General features: G+C 39.8%; 1 protein-coding gene across 1 annotated transcript; it reads right to left on the reverse strand.

Annotated features, from left to right (window-relative positions):
• Positions 1-288: 288 nt before the first annotated feature.
• On the reverse strand, positions 289-20,225 carry LOC119771491 (NEDD4-like E3 ubiquitin-protein ligase WWP1). Its single transcript, XM_038267516.1, has 17 exons — positions 20,197-20,225; positions 17,062-17,157; positions 14,972-15,146; positions 12,281-12,335; positions 11,943-12,027; positions 6,665-6,793; positions 6,432-6,504; positions 6,278-6,349; positions 6,018-6,106; positions 5,725-5,884; positions 5,485-5,618; positions 3,720-3,860; positions 3,522-3,642; positions 3,321-3,425; positions 2,215-2,311; positions 2,060-2,132; positions 289-403 (listed from the first exon to the last, which is right to left on the reverse strand). Exons 1-17 carry the CDS (start codon positions 20,223-20,225, stop codon positions 304-306), a joined length of 1,734 nt encoding a protein of 577 aa, XP_038123444.1. The 3' UTR covers positions 289-303.
• Between the last annotated feature and the right edge of the window lie 1,539 nt (positions 20,226-21,764).

The raw sequence follows: 21,764 nt of genomic DNA on the forward strand, positions 1-21,764 counted from the left end.
CAAATTAAATGTGAAAGTTGGGCAAGTGGTAAAAATCCTTAACGTCAACCCCTGCTATACTATACTATACTATACTATACTATACTATACTATACTATACTATACTATACTATACTATACTATACTATACTATACTATACTATACTATACTATACTATACTATACTATACTATACTATACTATACTATACTATACTATACTATATTTCTTTTGAATAACAAACATTTCAACAAGCTTGAAAATAATGGAAAAACTGATTATATTTTTTCAGCAGACGGGGAGCCACATAGGCGCTTTAACTCTCTATTCTTGGCCAAATCCATCAGTTTCCTCGATGGCGTAGATGAGCTTCTCCTTCAGCTGCTCATAGCTTTTATAGGGAGGCAAGTCCAGACGGTTGAAACTGAAAGAGAGATTAGAAAGAGGATGTGAGTGAGCTTTTTTTTTTTCTACAGCAGCCATAAATGTCAGCAAAGCAGCTTTAGTAGCTATAATTACCCTTGCATTAAAAGGTAAAATTAATTTTATTTTAATTATATTTTACCCTGCGAAACAACATAGTGACAATTGCTTTATGGAAGGAAAGGGTTATTTGCATTTGAGTTTTATCAACAAAAAAATCTTGTTTACAGCTCTGAAGTAAATTCTTTGTGGAATCAAATTTAACCAGCTTTTCAGATTTGGAGGAAAAAAGTGTTGAAAAAGTGTCGTGCAAAGGTTGAATTGTCTCTGTAAAGTGCCTTGAGATGCCTGTGTCGGGAATTGGCGCTATATGGATAAACTGAACTTAATTAAAAAGACCTTACTAATAAAATTGATATCTAAATAAATGAGACCATTGTTCTCTCATCATAGCTGCGAAAAAAATGAATATTTTGTTGACTCTTTTGTTGAGATAAATCAACAATTTATTCAAACTGACAGTATTTTATGATGCTTCTTCTATCTTTAGGATCAAGGTTATAATAGAGGGATAAGTGTCTTCGATGATTTAACGCTCACAAACTCACAAAGGTAAAAGCTGTGTATGGTCTCAACGCCATCAGCATGGAAGTCTGGCAATAACACTGATAAGGCCAAATATCGACCCATTAGTATCCTCCAAACAATTTCTATGATTGCTGAAAAATGGGTGGTAAAGCAACTGAATGCACATTTAGAAAAGCAGGTACAAAGCTTTTGGACAAATAACATTTGCAGTCAGTGGTTCTAAATACTTTGTGTGCATGGGTGTCTGTACGTGCAAGCAAGCAAATTTATACACATGTATTATGCTTGGTTTTTCTGTGTTTTTTGTTTGCTTCCCCAGGGACTGCAAATGTAAATTAGCACTAGTGCTACAATCGGGCATACTGTATGTACGTTGTAGACGTTCGTTAAAATGCACTGTCCCTATATATATATATATATATATATATATATATATATATATATATATATATATATATATATATATATATATATATATATATATATATATATATATATAGTCGGTGTGAGCCTGGGGTTACACCGACTCCGGTCTTACCGGTGCGGTGGGTGCGGCGCCGCAGTGATTCCAAGTCATTAAAAAGACGTAAACCTCTCTCACCGGCTGCTGAGCTGTCCGGCTGCGGTTACTGAGACACACCGGCGCTGCAGAAAATTCAGCAAGAAAGCTATCCTTGCGGCGTGCCGGAGCCCTCCGCAACAAGCTCTCGCAAATATCCTTATTTGGGCCGTGTTATCGCGTGAAGTTACGTGAACTTAAGTGAACTTCTGTTCTCGCGAGTTATATCTCCGGACCTGTTGCCGCAGAGCCGCACCGCACCGTAGTCAAAAGGGCGGTGTGAGAGGGGGTGTGCGGGAGTTGCGGTCTCCGTCGGCTCGGTAACCGCACCGGAGCCAGTGTGAGCAAGGGGCAACACTGGTAGTAATAAGGGTGTAGTATTATCAAAATTAAAACCGCAAAAGGACCAAAAAAAACTGATAATTCTAAGTGTTCAATAAAACTGACAGAAAACCACAGTTTAAAGGCTTTTCACTATAAATCATCAGCAGGAATCTGATTGGTTCTGACCATGTGTGGCTACGGGGAAGCCATGTCTCCTTCCCCACTTTCGCAATGCAGAACTTCTGAGGTCCGTTACTTCCTGCAATGCAAGAAGAAATCATTAACTGTAAGCTTTCAGGTGTTAGCCAGCTCCTCCTAGTGGATCTGATTCTGTCACTGACCCATAAGTTCAGCAAAGCCGCCCAAAGGGAGCCGACAGGTCCCCATCACAAACTGCATGAGCCGCAGCCGCACCTCATTGTCCACTTCCTTCACCAGCTGTCAGGGAACAAAATACATTTTCTAAAATTGGATTGTGAAAAATCAGATTTTTACAGATGTGTTTTGGCCCAAATGGTAAATATTTGTCATTTCTTGCCTTGTATTTTAAACCCGATGAAAGAACGTTATTCTGAAGATTTTGTTTCTTTGACATTCCATTAATAATTTTTAAGGACAATGAAAAGAAAAGCAGTTTTAATTGTTAAAATGAATACCAGAAGGCTAAATGATAAGGCAGATGCACTCTAACACATTTTGTAAGCACCTAAAGCAGGCGTCTCAAACTGGTTCCAGAAAGGGCCGTGTGGCTGCAGGTTTTCTTTCCAACCAAGCAATAGCTCACTAGACTCCAGTCATCTCATTGAGTGACTCCAATCTGAACATGATGACTTGATGAGATGACTGGAGTCTGGTGTGCTATTGCTCGGTTGGAAAGAAAACCTGCAGCCACACGGCCCTTTTTGGAACCAGTTTGACACCTGTGACCTGAAGGATTACTTGGTTCTTGCCATGTACCGGAAAAAAACCCCCAAAAAACATCAACAACTTGGGCGTGCTTCGGTGGCGCAGTGTTTAGTGTATACGACCTATGTACGGAGGCCTTAATCCTTGATGCGACTGATCCGGGTACGAATCCGACCTGTGGTCCTTTGCCGCATGTGTCTTCCTCTCTCTCATACCCCCTTTTCTGTGAGTGTACTGTCGAAAAAAAGACAACTAATGCTGTAAAAACTATATAAAAAAAACACCTTCTGTTTCGGCAGGCTGTAAAGGGTTGTCAGATATTGTGACATATATATCCACTACAAGCTTACTTTTTTGCCTCACCGAAAATTGGGAGCTTAGCAGGAGACTGATAGCTCAGCGGGAGATAACATAAAAAAATCATAAGTCTTCCATATAAATCAGGAGTGTTGGCAAGAATGGCAAAGTGGCAGCAAACGACCATCAGTGACTGACGCTAGTGGACGATGCTGCGGCGGAATCTGACCCAAAGCAACAGTACCTGCCAGAACCACATGATCTGTTTGCTGTTCCTGGTGTAGTGACGATAAACCGTGTTCCTCTGCCAGTCCTGAAGGTCAACCTCCTGCATGCCGCACAGCATCACCTGCATCACACATACAAAACAAACAGCCTCAGAAAACTAATCCAGTAAAGATGCACTAAAGTCTAAGCTGGTTCTGAACGAGGTGGTTCTGCTCACCTCCAGCTCCTTTTCATCAAAGTACTGCAACCACTGAAGTGGAACCACCTCATTGAAGCCGTCCAGGAAAGCTTTGGTTTGACCTTCGACCCCACGGGAAAACCTCCACTCTGCCATCAGACTGCAAACCACCCAGAACATGTTAGGCTCCTCACAGCACTAACAGCTTCAACAGTTCTGCTGGTATCAGAAGATCACCTGATGTACTCCTCCTTGTTTTCTTCAGTGACCAGATCTTCAGAGCCGTCAGGTTTCAGGTCGTGTGAAGAGATCTTCCCCAAGATCTCCATGTCCACAGAGAAGTACATCTCCAGCCCACATTCCTGTATGTTGTTGTCCCTGAGGAGAGAAGAGGCAGAGTTGCTGCTGCAGGTTAACAGAGTAGAAACACAAGTTATTCTCTGCCTCCCTTTTCGGTGCAATATAACCTTGAGAGCTACTATCCTGCAATGTTTAAAAACATTCCTGATCCATGACACCCTGAGCATCAACATTCATTCTTTCATTCAGCTCTGCAGACGCATCTAAATGTTGTAGGATAGAAGCTCTGATCAGTCTTAGTGCTGGGAATCCCCTCTATAAGCTTCATTAAGTGGTGCTGCATAAAATTAGGATGTAATCACGCTTATGCGCAAAATTATTCAATACTTGCTTCCGATTTCTATTCTTTTCTACTCAGTTTTGCTCTATGAAAGAAAAAATAAAATTACACAGGGTAGAAACACCAATTCAAGGACCCTTTAAGGACTTTAAAGGTCAGTTACCAGATCAGTAACAGAGCGAGGTTTTAATGTATTTCTGCAATCTGGAAAGTTGTACTGGCTGCTACCGTGAATCCATTATTGACCAGAACTGGTTCTAATCTTTCAGTTCTCCTGCATTCTTTAACATTTGTTACTTTTCAATCCTAGTTTTAATGTCAAGTCCGAAGACAAGAAATAGATATAGAATAGGTTCCTAATATTAGCGAAGAAGAATCCACAGAAGAGTGTGCGCAACCATCTGTTTGTGGTGCGGGATTTGAATGTGTTTCTTAAAGCGCCACTGATGATTATATTATGCAAAGGTCAAGGTATGGCCAACATGATTAAACCCCACCTAACTCATCTTCGACCAGTAAGTTCTGTTTCCTAAGGGAATTTTTTCTTCGTCTTAATCCATGGCTCCCCTTCTGGAGGGAGACCAGAGCCATTTTTATACTTCATTATTTTTTATTTTATTTTAGTTAATTCAGGATCTGTTTCATAAAAAAAAAGACCCCACTAACATAATAATATACAATGGAACAATAATGTAAATCTGTTTGTTCTTCTGTCCACAAAAGCAAAACATCACTACTTCCATGTAAAGTTAAGTGGAACTGAGTTGCAGTAAATGGTGCTGAGGATTTAAAGTTGTAGGGAAGCGGCTGTTCCAACTGTTGCATTTCTGAATTCTGCCGAATGGTGCACGATTTTACACGAGTGAATAAAGTGAATGTGAATGTGTTTGGTTGTGGCCGGTGTCTCGGAACATCTTGCAAACCAGTTAGCAACTTAGTGCTAGTAGGTTCCCAATGGGAAATGACATTGGGACCAAGTAGCACTAAATTGGTGACTTAGAAACGACACTGTCAAGGAAAAGTTTAACTTCAAATTTTAAATTTCTTCTAAAGTTGGGGCGCTCTCTGTACTTAAATGAAAGGGATTAAAACCAATTCAGGTCGCAGCTAAATGCAGGTGTAAAGTGCCATTTTGCTTTGCTTGTTAGCAAATGCAACCAGCAATCATGCTCAATCCCAGTCATCACAGACCTTTGAACTCTGCTCCATTATCTTTTTACATATCATTATTGCATTGTTTAATCAAACCTTTATGAATAAAAAAAAAAACTAAATGGAAAAACAGGTTTCATCTTTACTTTTGACCCTGACAACATTAGTCCTGCTGACACTGACCAAAGCTAGAGGACACACTAAGCTTACCTAATCCATATGAGTGAGTTGTAAAACTCAGGGTCAATAGACTCCAGGTCTTTAAGGATGAGCTTCTTGTTCAACATTCGTTTGTAGAAAGGCAAAGAGAAGCCAGTGTCAATGAACTTCCCATGGAAAAGGGCCTGCCGAAATAACAAAAAAGATTAACATCACCAGTTTTTCTGAGCTGAGCAGAACAAACAAATAATAACGAGCCTGAGCAGTTCCGGAATCAACTTCTGGATGTACCATTGCAATGAAGCGGCCTATGAAGCAGAAGTAGGAGAGGTGATCTGGGTTGATGGTCGATGCCGGGTTGATCTGCAGACAGTAGTTGCTCTTGCCAACGTACTCAAACAGACAGTACATGGGGTTCAGCACTTCATGGGACAAGAGAAAAAACCACTCCCTGTTGAGTGCGAAAACAGAGGAGAAAACACAGGAGGAGAGAAAACAATGTTGGTGTTTTGGCAAAAATACAAACAAAAACAGTTAATTTTTGGAACCATTTTTAAGTCCATCAAGGATCTAGTTTTTATTACCGGGCTAAGCCACCATAGTCCAGACCCTCCTCGCCTCCGAAAATCACATACAGCCTCCTCCTCAAGTCGTACGGTTTCAGCTTCATAATCTGACAAGGTGCGATACAGACACACAAGATTGAATAAATTACTTTCTCTAAGTTTAGACACAAATATAAAGAGAAAGGTGAGGAAAAATAAACATGCTACAAATGATGGAGTAATCAATGTAGATCAACTGAGGTTTGAACAGCAGGGCAGCAACAGATTAAAGCTTCTACCTGCTGGAAAGAGTCCTCAAACAGCGCCTGTCTGGAGACATTGATCTTTACGTGACTCGGGAGGGCATTAGACTGAAAGACAAGAAATGAGCATCAAGGGAGAAGCAGAGGGAAAGCAGCTCTGAAAGGGAGATCAAACAAAGAAAGCACTAACCTGGCAAAGGTAGCGGAAGTGAGCGAGCTTCCACCTAAAGCTGCGTTCATATGCAATCTGTGGACCTTTGGTGCTGACCAGAAAAACACATTTCAAAAGGTGAATGTTTAATTCACTTCAGTAAGAAAAGACATGTTGAAATTTAACTTTAATTTTTCTTTGAAAAACACACTGGTCCAGTTCAGGCCAGGTGACACACAATAGGTCAGCAGAGCAGAACAAGCGTCTCTTACACAGAAGACTTCCCGGTACGTGGGTCACTTAAAGTGGTGGTCCGGGTGTTATGATCCACAAAGTAGCGAACTCCTTCTCTTGTGTACCGGATTTCCCAACCTTCAGGCAGAGGATCCTCATTCTGTAGCCTAAACAAACACATATACATACATTCTTATTTTACTGCATGTTTTTGGGACTTTTCCTTGACTTCTATTAATTTCAACAAATTTTTAACCCTTTCTGTTAGCCTAAATGCTATTTTTAAGTATGCAACGAGGCACCCAACACCGATTTAGACACTCAAGCAGGATTACTGTGGAGGATATTCTTTTTCTGCACAATAACCTAAGAGCTAGGCCCAAACATCAGTGAGTACACTGCAAAAAATTTAAATCTTCTTGCATTAAGTGCATTCTTTCTTGAATTGAGGAGGTAATTGAGACACTTTGCCAGTGGAACAAGACAATTTACATTAAAAATAAGAAAACACAAATGCAAGTGAAAATGATCTAATTATCTTATTTTAAGACCAAAAATACTCATTCCACTGGCAAATTGTCTTATTTACCTACTCAAATTAATGGTAAGTACACTTAATTTAAGACATTTTTTCTCATTTTTGGATGGTTTTTGCAGTGTAAACACCATAGCTACTAAAAGAAACACTGACATTTGAGGGTGAGTAGAAAAGGCCCTTTTGCATCCGGCTAATTTACCAGCAGGCATCTGTGAACGCAGTGGCATGGAAGAATTGGGCAAGATGCCTTTATCTCTGTTAAAATAGGAAGTTATGTACCCCTGAAGGCGATAACACCTCGGAACTTCTGGTTCTTTTCCTTGGAGCAAGCTGCTTTGTATAATTATTCTTAACTCAAAACTGTATAAAACTATATAAAAATGACTATAAAAACAGGAGTAAAAATTAACAGAGTTTATTTCTGTTCAGATCGTTGCAGGACAGAGAAATAGCTTGGAGTCGGCACAACTGTGGGCTAAAAACGTCAGCAAGCGTTGGCATCCGGCAACACGCTTATAGGAGGAGGCTGTAAGTCTTATACCTCATGAGTCTATGTGTTGCATCAGGTGGATGCTTAACTGTCTGTGTCAGAAACTGACACACCATCTATGCCCTGACCTTCGTGCCTCTTGCCTCTATGCCTCAGGATTACAGATAGCTCTCCTTTATCAGTCTGGCTCCAGGATGTATCCTTATCCTGTGTTTGTTCTACAGACAAAAAGCCTGTCCTCATTAGATGGCCTCTGTAAACACAAGGGTTAGTAACTCTAACTCTAATCTGTTCTGCAGATTACTAATACACATCATTAATAAGGAATAAACCTAACACCTCTGTTGTTCAGACAGTTTTATGAGCAACTGAAAAAGATGAAGCGGTTTGTGACTTAAAGCACTTAATGAAAATGAGTGGCTGCATATATCGCTGTGATCATGGGTTGGGTTGTGCTAAAGGGGGGATGGCTGACAGTAAAACAGGTCTCGGGTTCTCGGCTTTGAGCCACAAGGGTGCAGGTGGATACTGGTTCGAAAAATCAGACCTATGAAGGACTCTGGTTCAGATAGAGCAGGAATGAAGAGTAAAAATTCTAGGGTGTTGCTGTGGATTGTTCCTAGCTTGGTAGTCCTCAGGGGAACCCGAATATCGGGCAAAGACAACCTGAAGAAACATTGAAATGTTACATATAAAGTGGTTGGTGACTTAAAGACCTAAGCTTGCTCAGAAAGTAAGTACAGTCAGCTCTGTCACTTCTTGTAGACTGTTTCCCAGTTGCGTCTCCAGTCGAGTTTGTTGTCCAGGTGAACACCAAGGTATTTATACTCCTCCACCACCTCCAGGTTTGGCCCATGAGATTAGCAGGATTCATCTTGTTCCTGTTTCTTCTGAAATCTCCAATCATCTCCCTTGTTTTGTTGACATTCAGGATCAGATTTTTGTTTCCACACCATGAAACAAAGCGGTTCACCAGCTTTCTGTACTCAGCTTCTTGTCCATCTTTGATGAACCCAATGACTGCAGAGTCATTTGAGTATTTCTGCAGATGACAGGACTCTGTCTGGTGAACACAGTAAAATGGAATGGTGAGAGTACCAACCACTGTGGTGCTCCTGTGCTGCTGAATAGTTAGACAGATGACCTTTCAGTCTAAGAAACTGTTGTCTGTTTGTCAGGTTATCTTTGATCCAAGCGATGCATCCACCTGAGTCTTCTGGAGTTAAGTCAGGCTGAATTATATTAAATTAACTGCAGAAATCAAAGAACATGATCCTGAAACTATTGAAGAATGCATTCGGTTGATTGGTTCTGTTTAGACCTCCAGCGTTGCATTTTGATCAAGCTCAATAACATGATACAAGGTAATTTGGTTAAACTATTTGATAATAATATTAATAATACCTGTACAGTGACTTATTCCTATGAAACTCAGAATGAATACACATCATGTCACTTGTAAAATATTGTACTACTCTCTTTATTTAATTAATAATTAATGTGTTTTTTATTGTCATATGCAATGTGAGATCTAATGTTTCCCTTTCCTTGTCATTTTGATTTACAATAAAAGAGACAAAACACTCAATGTTCTGTCAGTGTGAAGAGAATACAGAGACATCTACTAGGTCATGCTACTGATTAGAGTAAAAAATCCTGAAAATCTAAGCACCAGTTACCAATTTTCGTTTTATGCTACGTTCAGACCGGACGCCGCAAAAGCAGCAAAATCGTGTCTGCTGCTTCATTTTTGCTGCTTGTACCAGTGAGTTCTGACGCGCGGCTGAAGCAGCTTTGCTGCTCTGGCTGCACGGTGCAAAGGTGGCTCTGACGCGCGTTGGGCGGAGCTTCACTATCCTTTCTCTGCCTTGCAGCTATATTTGCTGTGATCAGTGGGAATAAAGTAGTTTTGATATGTTTTTAAGTGAGAAAATACACCTGAAAACTTAATCAGTGCAGTCAGTTCATCCAGATTACCATCCTGCCTTCCAATGTTATTTCTGTCGGAGCCGCTCAGACCCCCACATACCGACGGTGCGCCGACAGAAAGAATCCCTTCAACAGTAGCCTCTGGACGGGTCGCCTCCTCGCGGTTTACCGCGGCGGCTGGTAGGTGTTTTTCATCTAAATAATCCGATCTGCAGGCACCAGAATAATAAAAGCGAACATATTCTGCCGGCAGATGTATATATTTTAAGTTAATTATGCCTTATTGAACTGTTTAAGAGGAGTAATCAGAGCGGTCTGTGTCATCAGCGCTGTGTCTCTCTCCCAGCCAGCTCCCAGATCAGCTTCTCTGATTGGTTGACGCGGCGCATCGAGCAGCAAAAATTCAATTTTTCCATCTCGAGCAGCAACACGTTTGCGGCGCGTCACGCGCGTCAGATGCCAAAACGCGCCTGACGCGCTGCTTCAGCTGCTCAGACGCGCTGCGCTTGCTGCTCGAAACGCGCCGCGGGACCTTTTGCTGCGCCTTGACGCGCGTCAACCATTGACTTTGCATGTAAACTCGCTGCTTCTGTCGCGCCAGCTGCCCCCGGTGTGAACGCAGCATTAGACTGTCAAACAGAGAAGGCCCTGAATGTATATAAAGATTGAGGTGAGCAGTTCACAAGCCCGTCAGGCTGCTTTATGGCAACTAAGTTAGTTGGGATACCAGCTACTTCCCCTCACATATAGGTAACATGGGGTACATTGCTGGTCAAGCTTCAGAAATTAACCCCCATGCCAAGATTGTAGCAACATAAGTCTATCAAGACTGTTGCACCAAAAATACATTTGACTTCATGCTGCTAGTCAACAGTCCTTGCTCAGGTTTTTGCATACACATTTTAAACTACTCTCAAAAGTTTCTCAATGTTCTGTTTATTCTGAGTGCAATAACATTTGAACAGATTTCTTTCAATAGTTTAAGTGCTGCAGGGCAAGCCTTTGACAAAACTAAGAGTAAAACCACAAAGATACCAAATAAAGCAAAGTAGTAAAACCAAACATTAATTTTACTCATAGAGAAAAATGCAATCTACATACAGATACAAGAAAGTAAATACATAGATCAAGTTGCACAAGGCAAGCCGTTCCATTTTCTGTTTTTACTCCATGACTAGGGTGGCCATATGTCCGGCTTTAAGGCGGACAGTCTGGAATTTCATTGCACTGTCCAGCGTCTGGTGCCGTATCCAGCCGGACGTGTATTTGTCGTCCTTTATGAGGCACTAGGCTTGTAGAGCAGATTTTTATTTATTTATTTTTTGCTGGGCTGCAGCACAATATCCAATCATCAAAAATGCATCACTATCTGATCTAACAGATGATTGGCTAAGAGTGGCGGCGTGTCAGATAAAGATCTGCTTGTTATTGGTTACAAAAGTAAACAAGGATCAGAATTACTGATGCTAAGTATTAAAGTTAGCGTCATGTCAAAACCAGGACGTCGTTTAACCCAGAATGGACAAAAGAGCGTGAATTTATGACCAAAGGTAGTGGAGATTCACTCCATGGTTTCTGCCACTTTGTCGATGCGATGTGGGTGTAAGCAGTCGAGGAAAAGCTGCAATTGAACGGCGTGCGAGTACGGATTAACATAAAAGTAATAAACGTGCAGCAGCGAACTCTTCAATGTTGGCTTTTACATTAAGTTTTGTCGCCCCTGGATGCTAAAATAACTTCTGCAGCACTGTAAGGTGGACTTTACTATAAAACATCACTAGTCCTACGGAAGCGTAGACTGTGACGTGAAAGTGGATTTCAGTGATTCGCCCATAGCTAAAGGGATGACCATAAAGACAGGTTTGCTGCACACACAGATACTTAAGATAAGTTCTCAAAAGACTGAGGCTCTTAAAAATAAAGCTATACTTTTAGAGAAGTTGAATGTGTTTTCTAAAATCTCTTTTGTCGTTTAAAAAATATTTTAGGCTATTTTAATATGAATGTTTCTTGTTAAAAAGTTTTTTTAACGTTTAAGTCCACACATCTTATGCTTTGTGGTATTCTGCACTTTAAAGATTCATCTCGGTGGTCACTTTTTAAACACCGCAATGTATCAAATAAATACAAATGCTGGGAACCAATTCTTTTTTACTTTTCTTTAATATTTTGTTCTATTCAGCTACACAAGCATCCTCTTTAAACAAGTAAGAATTGTACTATAAATGTGACTTTACCCTATTCTTATGTACACCTTAGTAATTTATTGATATGCCGCACAATGTCCTCCTTTTTGGTGCTATAGAAAGAAGACTGCATCCCATTTGCTTCCTCATACCAATAAATGTAGAGTACTCACCCTTGGGTTCTTGGGTCTTCCCACTGTGTTGTCTTGGTGTTGTGGTTCACAAAGTAAACTCTGTCATTAGAGTTCACACGCCTCTCTACAGGTATTTATCAAACGCAAAGACATGAAGGTTAGACAGATCCACAGCAGGCGGTTTGATGCAGAATAATACAGTATAAGAAGCGCATTATAAATTACACACCCTTTAAAAGGAAGCTAAAGTGTTACAGTCTTATTTGACAAATTGAAAAACAGCTATTTCAGTTGCTAACAGTGGTTCAGTTATTTGTGTTTATTTCATTGGTATTCTTTCATCACTAGAACATAATGCAGAGAGATGATGAACTTACCCCAGGCAGGAGGTAGAGGGCCAAGAGGATCGTTCTCAGCAGACATAATAGATGCCTAAAAATTAACAGTTTGCATCAAAATCTTAAAAAAAAAAAAAAAAAGATAAAAAAAAAAAAAAAACTAGAGGTGTTTAGAAATAGAGAATCTGTGTCTACTAGGTGGTTTAACTTGGTAATTTCACCTCTTATGAGAAGACAAAAGAAAAAAGAATAAGTTGATTTGACCTATACATTTTCATCTTACCACAATGTTTTAAAACTGCAGTAATCCCATATTCACAGGGAGTTGACAGAGTTTTAATCTGGGGTTTTAATTCAGGCTGAAACAAATCAATATCAATACACCAAAAAGACTTCAAGCACTATGACCCCTCTGGACATGCTCTGTAGTATGAAAATAGATATCAGGGGCTTCTGTGAATAGGTTTCATACAGAAAATTAGCTTGGGGAGAAATTCAATATACTGGTCTGAATAAATGCAGATGTATAAAACTGTTCATACACTTGTCATTCCACACTTTACCTAATTATATCCCAGTTTGAAATGAAACTGCCAGCAGCTCCACGTGTATTTTCACCTGCCTCATTCAGCGCATAATACTTAAATCATTACAAATACCAAGAAGTAGGGTTAAAAAAATTATGGACTAATTGTGATTAATTAATTATTGAAAGAAAAATATAGTTATCTGGAGAATATGGAATCTAAATCATGCAATTAACTAAAAGAACAACTCACTCAGGGCAGTAAATATTACTAAAATTGTCCCAAAAAAAAAAGAAAAAGAAAATCAAGAAAATAATTTGCAATGAAAGTGAAGGTGCCTTACTTGTCAGTAAATATGCTCTATTCTGATCTCCTCGAACTGGTATGATCTTAATCTTAATTGATTTAAATTCTTGCACCTTTTTCTATCCAAATATTAATCGAAAAAAGAAACGAAAAATTAATCAATTAGCAAAATGATCTTCCAAATAAACGGTTTTTAAACACAAGATCAATCTTAAACTATAACATGGTTTTCAACCATGTTTCCCCTTCCTCTTTGGTTTAGTTGAGTTTCGCTAGTTTTAGTTAAGAGTTTTTAACTGACATATGTGTGACTTGGAGCTGAATGGTTCTTGTTAATAAATTCTTATATTTTGAACGGAAGTTGTGGTGAATTTATTCCATGTATGTGCAGAACGATCTGTTTGACCATGATTTGAGCTGGAATCACTCTTTCATTTGTTGTTCTAACACACAGCTAGTAGGGCGTGTGTTCATAAACAATATTTGAGTCCAAATAGTATCTGATGAAAAAAGATATTTGCCACCCCTACCCCTACCAGGGAGGGCAATAAACATCTTAAAGGAATAGTACGGAAGCCGGCTTCCGTAGCGTCATGAACGCGCATGTGCGCGCTTTCAGGAAATCCTATACACTACTGTTTATGCTCTAAAAACATTCTAAATGACTTCGTTTCGAGTAAATTCTGGATGCTACCCACTCAGGACACTTGGAATACATTGGACGAGCAGTATGGAGGAATATTGACACGTTTTTTGTGGACTTTTATGGACCTTTCTGTCTCGGGCACAATAGACCTCCATTATTTGAATGTCAGCAGACAGCAAGAAGCCTCCCAGATCTCCAGATGCATTTGAGATATCAAAAAAGTACTCCAGAGTGTTGTTCAGCATGGGGGTGAGTAGAAAATGAAGGCTAATCATGTTTTGGGTGTACTATTCCTTTAAAGTATCAGAAGATAATATGGTGTCCCAACTGGCTGGGCATTGAAAATAACAGTTATTGACAACACAATCCCTCCATTCTTCCATTGGCGATGTCCTCCAGCATTGCCAAAGCTACCATCCTACAGTTATGCATCCCTACACTCTGCCATTTATTTTTATTGTTCACAGCTTGTCCACCCTATAAATCATTACACCTGACTTGTTTGAAGAATATGTGCTGTTTTGATTTTGTTTTTTAGTTGGAATTAAAGTGCTCCTACAAAAACACATTTATGCTCTTTGCTCCACAGAAGAAGTTGCATTTATATTACCAAAACAAAGGAATATGTACAGATTACATACGGTTGCAATAGTTATTTTTTTAAGGTGCTTGATTATTACTTGAAGCTAAACTTGTCAGTTTATCCATTAAGATTAAACTTATAAAAGCCAGAACTCGTGAAAGACATCAAAGTCACTACTCCTGCTAGAAAAAGTAATCTTTAAGTGTAATTAGCTGAGTTTTAGAATTTTTAAGTTAGTTATTATTAATATTTTGATCAGTTCAGTTATTTCTTTATTTAAAAAGTTTGCACGTTGGTGCATATTTTAGAAGAAGGTCAAAAGTTTACATGAATACCCACAAACTTTGGAAACACATAACATTTTCTACATGCAGAGTTGTGCTTAAAATATTGCTAATTAAGTTTGTTGTGCATGTTCACAACTTGTACATGAGGCACCAGAAGAGTTGTGAGAAAACAGCTTCCCTTAAACAATCTTGAAATCTTCAAATAAAATGCTTTTTTTCCCAAATATAAACAGATTTTGAATATTTTATTCTTCAGATAGTAAAATACTCAAATGAGAAATTTGAAATCAAAATTCATAATGCTGTTTTTTTGAGCTTCAGGACCTAACCCTCATACCAGTGAGGAGACTAAATAAGCAGGAGCAGAGTGAAGCTGCTTACAGAGTAGAGGTATCTCTGGTTGAACTGATGCATAGCTCCCTGCAGCTGGCTGCGCTGGCTCTGCCACTGCTCAAAGTTTTGCACAGATTCCATCGTGGGGCGCTGCCACGTGGTGGTGCGGGTGTTGTGGTCAACATAATAGATCCGACTGCGATCGTCTACTTGACCTTCCCATCTGGAAATGTCAAGAAATGGGAAACAACAATTGGTCATCGACTGTAAAACAGAGAATATAAATAATATGAAAGATTTAGTTAGATCTAAAGTCTTGTCCACCTTATGGAAAAAGGACATTCTTTTCAGGACCAGAATGTTCACATTTTGGATAAAGAAAATAGGTGATTTGAGAGGAATGTGAAGGAAGCCATGTATGTTAAGAAAGAAAAACCAACCTTGAACAGAGGGGGTGGACTTAGGTTCCATCTTTTAAAAACTTACAATGCAGCTATTGAGTTAATCCTTCCCGTTATCATCGCAGCCCCACCCCCTGTACAGGAGAGTGGAGGACCTCGTCTATTCAGCCAGTCCAACAATCCCCTTTAACGAAAGACCTTTCAGACTTAAGGCTGATTTATACTTCAAAACTAGGACATCTGCGTAGGTGTCACAGTGAACAAAAAGACGTCCCCGCCCCCTCCGCAGACACTCCGCTGCACCTCTCTCAAATTGTAGGTGACCGCAGACTGTGCCACAGACAGGAGGCCGGCTTGTTTTGTTTTTATGACCAAAATTGCGGAAAACAACTCGTGAAGTTGGACCAGCTAGAAGAGCGAGGTGATGGGAGAACGCTTTGACCCCTTTTCCACCTGCATCCCCACTCTTTTTCGCCATCAAGTCCCTCCGTTGTCGAACAAACTCGCCCCCACCTCCTCACCGCTTTCCAGGCACTCTAATAAAGTCGCTTGATCAACAGTATCAACCACTGCACTAAGGTCCAATAATACTAGCAGTGTAGTTCTTCCACAGTCTGAATTTATAGGGATGTCATTGAAATCCTTGAATAAAAGCAGTTTCTGTACTGTGGTTGGCCCGGAAACCTGACTGGAAGATATCAAAGATTTAAAGAAACAGCAGAAAGTAATGATGCACCAGCTACTCATCCATATTCTTTCAAGTTCAAATTCATCAACTTTCTCTTTACTGGATCTAAAAATATATCAGAATAAATTTGATGTACTTCTTTTTTTCCTTTAAAGCTTAGGTAAATTCAGATTAAGTTTTGGAACCGATGCTTTACTGCATAAATGAAGTTAACTCCTTTGTTTGATTTTGGTCGGTCCTACAGAGCAATTTAGCTGCAGTGTCATCATTCAGTACACTGTGACCAATTAAAAATCAGCAGATTTCAGGAAAATAGAAAGTAAAAACTCTAATTTGCACAATCTGCAAGTTAAACCAGCCCCATTAAACTACTTTGGTAACACTGTATATTGTGCATACAGTTGTGCTAGAAATTGGATATACTCCTTCGATTAAAGAAAAAAATAAACTATCACTAGTAATTCAACAAAGTACTGAAAAAAGTGTAATTAATAAAAAAAAAATACTTAATTGCAATTTAAAGAACATATTAATTTTGAAATGTTTAAGTGTAAAATGCAGCAGTCCTGCACAGATGGGGATCTGCCCACCCTATCCTTAGCCACTCTAGTCACATTGCACCAGAATGACAGGAAAAAGAGTTAAATCGCTGTTAGGTTTATTCAATGATGATTATAAAATGAATGTGTGCTTATAAAACATTTGTGCGAGGGGATGCTCCACTCCTGTCTCATGATCCAGTCAGGAGACCATCCTGCCTTGTCATTCTGATGGAGCATTCTGTCTTTATGAACTGATCAATTGTTCTGTCAGAACAATACTCTGTTTGTAACCATGTGTTATGTTCTGTTAATAAAATGCTCTGCGGAGGAGGTCCAGTGGGAGACAGTATGTTTGAGTCTGGGGTTCAACTGTCTCTCCTTTCTGCAGAAATTGTATCCATCACTGTGTATTTCAGTTCTTCTTTTGCAAAAACCTACATTTTATAAACCCGACAATCGCATGAGATCTTGCAGAGTCGGATGAACCCAGCCTTTAAAGATGCTCACCCTGTAGGTAATGGCTGTGGCCTCTCCCAGGTAGTAGCTCTGGTGTTGTGGTCTACATAGTAGGTTCTCCCATGAGGATCTTTTCTCTGCTCCCACCTGAAACACAGGGATTATCATGAACATTAAAGCAAAAAGCTTTTTAGGTTTCCCAATAACTCAAAAAAAGGGAAAATAAAGGGAAAGTTTAACTTATTTTATGAGCCCAGCAGAAATTGGAATTGGGGAATGGGCTGCTTCTTATTGAAACCATAAAAGAATCGTGTTTTTTTATTGGTTTAAAGAGATGCTAAGATGGTGCTAGTTTCCTCTAGCTTTTTGAATTAAAGAGTAACTTGGCATTATCCTTTCCTCACCCCTAACCTAAACAGGTTTTCTTGACATAAATTACTTGTCAGAGCGCTAAGAACTTAGGACCCAGAATTCAGGTGAGACAGACCGTGATATATTCAAAAGAGCATTTATTGAATTGGTGTGCGGCTTCTCGTTTGCTGCGGCGGAGCCACTGGAAACTCTGCAGGAATCGAGGCTCAGGTCAGTGACTTCAAAACTCAAGTGATGGATAATAATGAGCATGAAAGCCACCAAAGTCCAGAAGAAGGAGTGTTATCCATTGTGAGTGTTTCTCAGTAAAAAGCAACTTTACTTTTTTTAACGTTACTTTTTACTAAGCACTGGTGATCCTGCAGAGAAGAGCAGCAGCGTTCTTCAGCAGCCAGAGCACATTTCTTTCAGGTGTTTCCAGGTGTTTCTTTTAAATACTCTTTTGAATAGCATAAAACCTTCATGTTTTACCATCATATTTGAACTCTAAGTAAATGTACTGTGAGAAACTCATGCAACCCTACCCATACAGATAAATATGTGCTACTGTTGTGTATTAATCTGCACTAATCATAAGATAAAATAAAGTTAATGTTTTATAAGTTTAAAGTTGTTTTCACAAAATACTGTTATAAGAGCCATTCGAGGCCAGAGAGGAGAGAAGCAGAGGGGGTGTGTATCAGCTGCAGCTGGGAGTGAGATCTACAGGACAACGCAGGGTTAAGGCCCCTTAGTGATAAGAAAGCACCCGCAATAAAAATGAAATATTTGACATCTCAAGGTAGTCCAGCTCAGCAAAAATCTGGCCATACAAAGGAGTTGTTATTTTCAAAGCACACGGAGCAGTAATGGTCCCATAAAGGGTGATGAGACGAAGGGGGAGCAGTATGGTAGATTGACATGGTTTGAAGCAAGGGCTGACATGTTTTTGACTAAACCGTCATAAGTTTCTGATTTGAATGCACCAGATGTTTTCATGGCCTGAGAGAGTGCTCTCACAAGAATGAGATGTGTCTATGAATGTCACCGTGTTTTGCAGATAAATATCAATGTGACCTTTACCAATGACTGAAATATGTTCTGAAGGGGGTTTTTCCACCGATAAGAAATGTATAAAAGGGAGCTGGTTTCACCATTTGTCAGCTTCGGCTCACCAGCTCTGTGTAAATGCGTAGTGTTTAGCAATAAACACTGGACCCGGACTCAGCTGCCCTCTGTCTGAATTTTTTGATCTTTGTTTGAGACTTTTTCTGCTTTTTAAGAACTTTGAATTTTTATAAAACTTAGTTTCAATTTTAAGTCGTCAAGAAGAGAATTATAGGACGACATAATTGGCGGAGCCAGCCAGGAGGAAAGCAAAAAGGGGACGTCGGACGATCTGCAGGCACCAGCTGGAGAGCGTGAAACCCCAAGGGCCCATAATTCACCATTTGAAGGTGAGTCAATTCGTTATAATCTTCTAAATTAGTGGGGAACCAGCCTCCGACTGCTGCTTGTGGGGGTCAGACGTCACAAAGCTCTCCTAAAAGAACTTAGTTTTCCAAATTTAATAAAGTAATTTCCAAATTTGATAACAATTTATATAAGACTATATAAAGGCAGATTAAGCTGAGGAAGGGTCCAGGTATGTATATATGTATATATGAATGTATGTTTTAAGTGTTATTAATGTTTGTGTTAAACTGTTCTGTGTTTGAATTATTTTGTAAATAAGTTAAGCTTAACACGGGTTGTTCTGAGCGGATGATTGGTAAAGGGACAGATTGATATATAGTCTGTGGAAGCCATAAATCCGGAACCAATAGTGTACGCGTGTTACGTGAGGGTATCAGTGACTAAGGTAGTCAGGGTGCTCCACGAGAAGGCTTAAGTAGTCTTAAGGTATTGGAATATGTGCCACTGTAGGGAACAGTGAGGAAAAGAATATGTGCCACTGTAGGGAACAGTGAGGAAAAGGTATTGTGCCACTGTAGGGAAACAGTGAGGAAAAGGTATTGTGCCACTGTAGGGAAACAGTGAGGAAAAGGTATTGAGAGGCTAAGCGATAGCCAGGCTAAGGGATAGCCAGAATAGTACCGCTGACCATCCGGAGGACGTCTATGCATTTCCAGTTATCTGGGTGCAGCCGGGGCAGCAGGGAAAAACGTAGAAAGAAGAAGTGCACTGTAAATATGTATATATAATCATTTGTCTTGTGTGTCTGTGTTAGTGTGTAGAGTGAAAGAGCTGAGTAACTGTAAATATGTATATATAATCATTTGTCTTGTGTGTCTGTGTTAGTGTGTAGAGTGAAAGAGCTGAGTAACTGAGGGGAAGTAAGGGGTGGGTGATATTAATAAATAAAGATTATAATATAGATAAAGCTTAAAGATATAATAATAAATTAATAGAAGTAATTAGTACAGAATATAGTTAAAAGGAATAACCTGAAAATTAATAAGGATTGGAAAACAAAATTGATAACTGAAAGAAACACAAGAGTTATGAGAATGAAATAAATTAACAAAATTCCTAAATACGATTGGAAGAAATTGTAAGCCTTATAAGATAAAGATATTATAAGTATATATTATTACAAACTATAGTCTACATAAAGTAAAATATATAAAGTATAGAATTAGTGAAAGTGCAAAATAGCATTACAAATTTGTTTTATTAAAGATTTTATCTCAAAATTGAAAAGATCTAAATTTAGGAAGTAAATTAACTATAAAGAAACTAAAAGAAAATAAACACGATCTGTATTGAAGAGAGCAGAACCAGTTAAGATAAAAATTAACTGAGGATTACAAAGACTGGTGAATAAGCACGGACCTGACGGTTGAGTGACTTCTAGTAGCCATGGGAATCAATATGAGCAAACAACAGTCTGACGGGCTGACGCCAGCCGAATTGGTAATATTGACACACCCATCCAATAAACGCAAAATTCAAAAATGCATGACCAAATGGCATAAGATGACATCTGGGAAAAATCGTTGGCCTAAAGAAGGCAGCTTTGATCCTTCATGCTGTGATGAAGTTGAAGAAAGATTGAGAAATAAAGATAAAAAACGGGACCGGATGCTTTTGCATAAAAAACAGAGGCATGCTGAACAGAGAGACATCCTGCAATATTTCAAAGTAGAACACCAAAAGAGCCCAACAGCCCCTGATTACATTGATCATAAGCCACCACCTTATCACCCTAGCGCAGCAGGTCAGTACCCAGTTGTGATAGAGTCAGGCAGAAAGGGAAAGATTACAGGGCAACTTAAATTAGTTTTAGAAGAAGAGGAAGAAACAGAAAAAGAAATGAGTAGCACACAGCAGGGAGAGTATGATTACAGCGGTGACTATGACGGATGGGATAAAACCCCAGAAGTAAGGAGAAAATCCACCCTTAGCCGTTCCCTACCCCCAGTACGTCACAGACATTTACCATACCCAAGAGGCCCCACATGCTGCTCAGAGCCCAGGACCAAGTCAACATACAAAGGCCACACAGATCCCAAGATAGAGTTATTTTTGGAAGAAACTGAATCACTGGCAAAAGAGATAAACCAGGACTTGGTGCAACTAACGGAAACATTTGTACGACTCAAGGAGCAAGAGTTGGAAGAGAAAGCACAAAATAGACGATAAAAAAATTTTAAAGAGACAATTGAAAAACAAAAAGAGAAGAAAAGACGAGATGAAGAATTGGAAAAATTGAAGTGAATGGAAGCAGAGCAGCTTATAATAGAGGCCAAAACTGATTACCCAGACCTGCCAAGTCCTCGGACTTTGTCTCTGATCGAAAAGGCAGGAAGGAGAGGGGGAAAAGACATGGAATATGAGGAAGAGGGAGGTGATGTGTCCGAATGGGGGGACAGTGAAGGCTCAGACATACTGCCAACTACAAACCCATTCCATGAGGGGTTCAAGGAGGAAAGCAGGCTAGCAGCAAAAGAAAGGAAGCCACTCACAGCTGAGTGTGACGTGGGGCTACAGATATTAAAAAGCGGCCCTAGCCAAATGCTGACCAGGTCCAAAATGCGACAGCAGAAGATGGAACAAGATCAAGGAGGGACCTATATGGCTCCCTTGCTGTCTAAAGGACCTCATGATGACACATACGTGCCATGGTCATTTATGGACATGATAAACCTGGCTGGAAGGCTGACCCCATTGGCAGATGGTGCTGACAGATGGATAGAAAAGCTGGAAGAAATCACTGGAGGCATCAATCTGGCAGCTGGAGACATCAAGGCGCTGCTAATTAAAACAGCAGGACACTCAGCAGCCAGAGAGGTGTTTGACGAAGCCCAGCTTCCAAGGGTCATGACCTCACACCAGTATGACAAGATACCATTCAACCAAATAAGACCCAAGGTGTGGGCAGCTTTAAGGAACAAATACCC

This window comes from Cyprinodon tularosa, unplaced genomic scaffold (assembly GCF_016077235.1).
Source record: "Cyprinodon tularosa strain WSP-4 unplaced genomic scaffold, ASM1607723v1 ctg675, whole genome shotgun sequence".
Taxonomy (NCBI): Eukaryota; Metazoa; Chordata; class Actinopteri; order Cyprinodontiformes; family Cyprinodontidae; genus Cyprinodon; species Cyprinodon tularosa.